This window comes from Sceloporus occidentalis, unplaced genomic scaffold (assembly GCF_023333645.1).
Source record: "Sceloporus occidentalis isolate IW3139 unplaced genomic scaffold, rSceOcc1.0.p SCAF_118, whole genome shotgun sequence".
In the NCBI taxonomy this organism is placed as follows: domain Eukaryota; kingdom Metazoa; phylum Chordata; class Lepidosauria; order Squamata; family Phrynosomatidae; genus Sceloporus; species Sceloporus occidentalis.
The window spans coordinates 1,548,297-1,554,558 of NW_028317098.1; the positions used below are offsets into that span (position 1 = coordinate 1,548,297).

Below are 6,262 nucleotides of genomic sequence, written 5' to 3' on the forward strand. Positions count from 1 at the left end.
AGGTTGTCACTTCAGCTAATCAATGCTGGAAATGGCCAGGAAGCTATTGGAAGAAAAAGTTGTGCAGCACACAGCTTGTGCTATGCCCTGGAGCTAATCTGCTATGTATACTGGAGGGTGCAGTCCCATTATCACTACTGGCATTCCAATGGACTTTTGCATATACACGTAAGGACACAATTTCTTCATTTGCCGCACGAAACAGAATGTTTTCAGAAAACCCTGCATACAGAACAAAATTACATTATATTAAGGTGCATAGAACCTGTGTTCCATCCAAACATCATGCAATAACGTCTTGTATGTGTATATATGTAAAGAAGCATAGACCCACTTCAGCTGTGTCCACTTTAGAAGACGGGCCCTCCCTCCAGTCCATCTGCCCTGGTCCAGGCCTCAGAGGGAGAGAAGCTCTGCTGGACTACTCCCCCTTCCCCACTGCCATTCCCTTCTCCTTTTGTGTCTTGTCTCTTTAGATTACAAGCCTGAGGGCAGGGAAACGTCTAATTAACCATTTGTAAGCTGCTCTGATAGCCTTTTGGCTGAAGAGCAGGGTATAAATAATTATTATTATTATTATTATTATTATTATTATTATTATTATTTAGTAAGTTGTGTCTACAGGCAAACTGACCTACCTTTACCTTAAATTCAGAAACTGTTCAACTTTGTTTAGAATATGTTACAAAAAGTTGTCTGGCATCCCTAAAATAGTACATTAGGTACTACTGATGATCTGTGTACAGTAATACCTTTTGTCTGTACTGGTACACCTTTTTATTCACTTAGCCACAGCATGTGGCTAACTTTCTAGTTCCTTCTCCTGTACAACAGCAAGTCAGTATAGCCTATTTGAAATAATATTTTCAAAACTGCCAAGTACATAAAGGATTTTGAAATATTAATAAATACATATAAAGGTACTCTGGATAGCTCACAAATTGAAATTAAGAATCAAAACTTTGCTTTTAAGCTTTTGCAGTTCTTTAAACTGATATACTGAGTAGGTACTCTCATTTGTATGCCTCGGTCCCGCCACTGGAAACAAACACTTTCCTGCTGTATAGATAACTTGCAATATTAATGGACTTAGAATCATAGAATTGGAAGAGACCACAAGGGCCATCCAGTCCAACCCCATTCTGCCATGCAGGAACTCTCAATCAAAGCATACCCGACAGGTGGCCATTCAGCCTCTGCTTGAAGACCTGCAAAATAAACTCTTGCCACTCATACCCCACACCCGAATTACAAATGGTTGAATCCTCCCAATATCAGGAGCCCCATCACTCTCTCTGAACAAGCAAGAGAAGGGCTCCACTGTGGCATCACTCTCAAGGCAAAGCTGAAATAGCTGAAATCCCCTCCTCACACAAACACACACAGTGGCCACAAGGAGGTCAAAGGGATTTTTGCCTTAGGTTTTCAGGGAGCCAAGACTTCCCCTTTGCCAACAAAACTGCTCAGAAGCTTCTGGTTCCCAAGTATACTATTCCAAAGTCTCTCTTTCAAGGGTTTGTACATGAATTCTGTACAGTTGGCCCTTTACATTTGCGGCCTTGACTTCTGCGGATTTGATTACTTGCAATTTTGGTTAATATGTTCTCTCTAGGAATCTCTAAGTCCTCCAGCGCAACTCTGCCAGAAGTTGACCATAGAATTGTGCTGGAGAAGGCAGAAGTTCCTAGAAAAAACACTTCTCTAGGCATTTATAGGTCCTCCAGCATGATTATATGATCAACTTCTGGCAGATGCTGACCACAGAGTTGCACTGGAGGACCTGGAGATTTCTACGGAGATGTAAGAAGAATAGTGTTTTTTTATTTGTGGTTTTTCCACATTCACAGGGGTCCTTCACCCCTAACCCCTACGAATATGGAAGGACCACTATATATGACAGCCAGTGTGACATAGTGGTTTGAATGCTGGACTATGACTCTGTAGATCAGGGTTTGATTCTCAGCTCAACCATGGAAACCCACTGGGGGACCTTGTATTTCAAGTCACACTCTCTCAGCCTCCTCAGGGGAAGGCAATGGCAAACTCCTCTGAACATATCTTGCCAAGAAAACCCCATGGCAGGTTCATATCAGGGTCAGAAACAGTTGTAAGTCAGAAAGGACTTGAAGGCACACAACACACACAGATACATGGCCCACCTTGTCATGAAGCAGGTATTCAATTACCTTGCTTTCAGAAAATAATCTTTTTTATTGACTATCACCTATATACATCAGTCGTGGTTTTGAAGTAACAGGTTATACACTTAAATGGCTTATCTCTCTCTCCCTGTTATCACCTGTAGCCAAAAACGCTTGAAAGGCAAAAGAAAATCATCATGATACCTCCCTTCAGTGGTGAGAAACACTCTTGAGTTTTTATTCTTATTTTAAACAGCACTGAGATTGGAAGAAAAATATATATTCAAGAGCCACTGTCTATCCAGCGACTTTACTGTGGTCCCTCCACATTTGCTGGGGTTGGGGGCATAGGACTCCTGTGGAAGTGGAAAACCCACAAATAAAAGACACCATTTTCTTACCTGACAGATTGCCTCTCTAGGAATTCCTGGGTCCTCCAGGGCAACTCTACTGTCAGCATGTGCTGGAGGTTGACCATAGAATTGCACTGGAGGACCCACAAATACCTAGAGAAGTGTTTTCTGTAGCAATCTCTAGGTCCTCCAGTGTGACATTTGGGAGAAGTTGACCACAAAATCATGGTGGAGGGCTTGGGAGATTCCTAGAGAGAACGGATTCATCAAATCTGTGAATAGCCAACTCTGCAAAAGTAGAAGTCGCACACGTGGAGGACTGGCTGTATTTAAGAGGGGGGGGAATGAATGGTAAGCAAGCAAACCCCCCCCCCATACCCACCCACCCCGGAGTGACTGGATGTCCTCCTTTTCCAGGACATGTCCTCCATTTTAGCCTTCTGCCCTTCCAAAATGTCCTCCATTGGGAGCATGACTTAGAAGCATGGATATACATTTCTGTGAGTGGTTTTTTTGAGCTTTTATTGGGGCACGTCCTCCATTTTTCTTAAAGGTCCTCCATTTTGCAGGGAGGAGGCACACACAGAGCAGGGATGGATGGGCAACGTCCTCCACACACACACACACACACACCCTTCCCTTCCCAGGCGCCTGGCAGAGAAAGGCAGGAGGGAGCACCAAGGATGGGCAGCTCTGGGCAAGAAGGGCTTTCAGGGAACAGCCATCCTTTTCCTTTTTTTAAGTGTGATTATGGGGGGGGGGGGGGAGGGAAAGGGAAGGAAGGGAGGGAAGGAAGGAAGAAATTCTGGGGGAAAGGAAGAGGGGGATGGGACCCCTTGCAGCCTTCCCTCACTCCCTTCCTTCTTCCTCCTTTCCTTCCTCCTTTCCTTCCCCCTCCTGCTCTTCCTTCTTTATTTTCCTTCCCTTCCTCCCTCCCTTCTTTCCCACCTTATTTTTCCCTTCCCTTCCTCTCTTCCCTTCCTTCTTTCCTTTCATTTCCTTTCCCACCTTCCTCCCTTCCTCTCCTTCCTTATTCCTTTCCTCCTTTCCCACATTCCTCCTTTCCTTCCTTTCTTCCTCCTTCCCACCTTCCTTCCTCCATTCCGTTACCTCCTTCCTTCCTACATCTCTCCTTTCCTTCCTTCCTTCTCTCCTCCCTTCCTCCTTCCCCACATTTCTCCTTTCCTTCCTTCCTTCCCCTTCTTGCCTTCCCTCCTTTCCCTCCTGCTTTCCTTCCTTCCTTCACCATTCCTTCCCATCTTCCCTTCCTTCCTTCCCCATTCCTCCTTCCTTCCTTCCTCATTCCCATCTTCCTTCCCTTCCTTCCTCCTTTCCCATCTCCTCTTCCTATCCTTCCCCTCCTTCCTTCCTTCTCATCTTCCCTTCCTTCCTTCCCATCTCCCCTTCTCTTCCTTCCCATTTCCCTTTCTCTTCCTTCCCATCTCCCCTTCTCTTCCTTCCCATCTTCCCTTCCTTCCTTCCTTCCTTCCTTCCTTCCTTCCCATCTCCTCTTCCTTCCCATCTTCCCTTCTTTCCTTCCTTCCCATCTCCTCTTCTCTTCCTTCCCATCTTCCCTTCCTTCCTTCCCATGTCCTCTTCTCTTCCTTCCCATTTCCCCTTCCTTCCTTCCCATCTCCCCTTCTCTTCCTTCCCATCTTCCCATCTTCCCTTCCTTCCTTCCCCCTTCCTTCCTCCTTCCCATCCTTCCTTCTTTCCCATCTTCTCTTCCTATCCTTCCCCTCCTTCTTCCCTTCCTTCCTTCCTTCCCTCCCTCCCTCCCTCGTTTCCCTCCCTTCCTCCTTCATTCATCCTCCCTTCCTCCCCTTCCCTTCCCTTCCCTCCCTCCCTCACCTGGTCGATGGGGAGCCGGACGGCGTTGCTGAGCGGCTGAAGCAGCGTGGATCCCGTGGTGGTGCTGGTGGCGGTGGTGGCCATGGCGAAGGGGCGAGGGAGGAAGGAAGGAAGGAAGGAAGAAGGGAAAATGGGGAAAGGGAGGAGGAGGACCAGTCCCTCTCCCTCCCTCTCTCTCTGTGTTTCTCTCTTTCCCTTCCTCCCTTCCCTTCCCACCGCCGGCCCTAAAGGATGGGGAGCGCGGCCAGGGAGGGAAGAAGGGAGGGAGGGAAGGAAGGAAGGAAGGACGGAAGGAGCCACAGGGAGGAGGAGGAGGAGGAGGAAGACACGCCGCCGCCGCCGCTTCGCCCTCCTCGCTTCTGCCTCCCTTTCTCCCTTTAGAACATCAATGTGAAAACAAATGGGGAGGGGGCGTGCAGTGCGCCGCCGCCGCCGCCGCCGCCGCTTAACTCAACTGACAACCGAGCCGCCCAATCAGGACGCAGCGCCGGCTTTGAGTGACACGGCGGAGGCAGGGCCGGCGCGCGTGAGGGAGAAAGAAAAGAAAGCTTTGGGGGAGAGGCAGCGAGCGCGAGAGGGGGGCGGGGCCAACGGGTTTTATTCTGTGTGTGTGCCGAAAAAGGAGGCGGGACTAGAGCCGGCCTTTAAAAGCCGAAGGGAGAGGAGAGGAGTGGGCCGTTAATGGCGGCCTTTTCCCAGGGGAGGAAAGGGATGAGGGCCTCTCCCCTTCTTTTCCTCAGGGATGAGGCTGCCATCTGAGGTTGCATCCACACTGGAGAGATAACCCGGTTTGGTACCGCTTTAACTTGTTGGCTGGCTCTTTGCTATGGAATTCTGGGAGTTGGAGTTTGTGGGGCCCAGAGCAGAGCTCCTCTCCGCGCCCCACAACAAACTCCAACTCCCAGAATTCCATAGCAAAGAGTTAAAGCGGTGTCAAAGCGGGTTATCTCTCCAGTGTGGATGCAGCCTTGAGTGACGAAGGCGATATAAAAAAGACGTTGTGTTGAAATAAAAAGAAATATATATAGATATACAGAAATAAAAGCGACACGTTGATATTAAAAAGATATATGTGTGTGTGTGTATATAGATATATATGAGGGCGAGGCCTTCAAGGCGAGGCGTGTGAGGACCGTGTTATCGCGGGACGGAAGCGTCGTGTGGACAGTGCGACGCTGCTGGAGACCTCCCAGGAGAGAGGCCCGGCCACCAAAGCATCTCCTTTATTTCCCTCAGCCGAGGGACCCGGTTCTCTCCTCACGCCTCGCCACGCCCATCCTTCCCTTGTACTACTGACTGCATTAATGGGCACACAGGGGCTGCTGCTGACTGACTGCTGTTTGTGTTTCTATCTATGGGTCTCTCTCTCAGGCCGCTGCTCTGACTTATTATGCCCACCCTGCCACGGGGTTTCCCCACAAAGGGTTTGCCCGCCCACCTCTGAGGCTGAGAGAGTGTGACTCCATAGCCAACTGAGGATTCAAACCCTGGTCTGTGTGTGTGTGTGTGTGTGTGTGTGTGTATACCTATCTATAGGCATACACGTGTATATGTATATACATATATGTGTGTGTATATATAGTTATATAAATACATATATACACAGACACATACATATGTACATATCTGTATATATACATATATACATACACCTATATATGTATGTATATGCATATATGTATGTGTATATATATATATATATGTATATATATACATATATGTGTGTCTATATTGGTATGTAAATACATATACACACAAATATATATGTATATATCGCTGTATGTGTGTGTGTGTGTGTGTGTGTATGTATATACATATATATAATCTGTGTGTGTATATATATGTATACATGTGTGTGAGGGAGAGAATAGGCTGACCCAACGTCATCAGGGGCTAACCTGAAGAAAGAGGCTCCTC

The 6,262-nt window shown here is 47.6% G+C and overlaps 1 protein-coding gene across 2 annotated transcripts in view; it reads right to left on the reverse strand.

Annotated features, from left to right (window-relative positions):
• LOC149282341 (membrane-bound glycerophospholipid O-acyltransferase 2) overlaps nt 1-4,491 on the reverse strand; it is a 119,060-nt gene extending 114,569 nt beyond the window's left edge. For both annotated transcript variants that reach the window (XM_089498319.1, XM_089498320.1), the window contains exon 1: nt 4,346-4,491. In XM_089498319.1, coding sequence (XP_089354445.1) covers nt 4,346-4,429 — 84 coding nt within the window. In that variant the 5' untranslated portion in view covers nt 4,430-4,491. The remainder of the gene's footprint in view (nt 1-4,345) is intronic.
• Nucleotides 4,492-6,262: the final 1,771 nt, after the last annotated feature.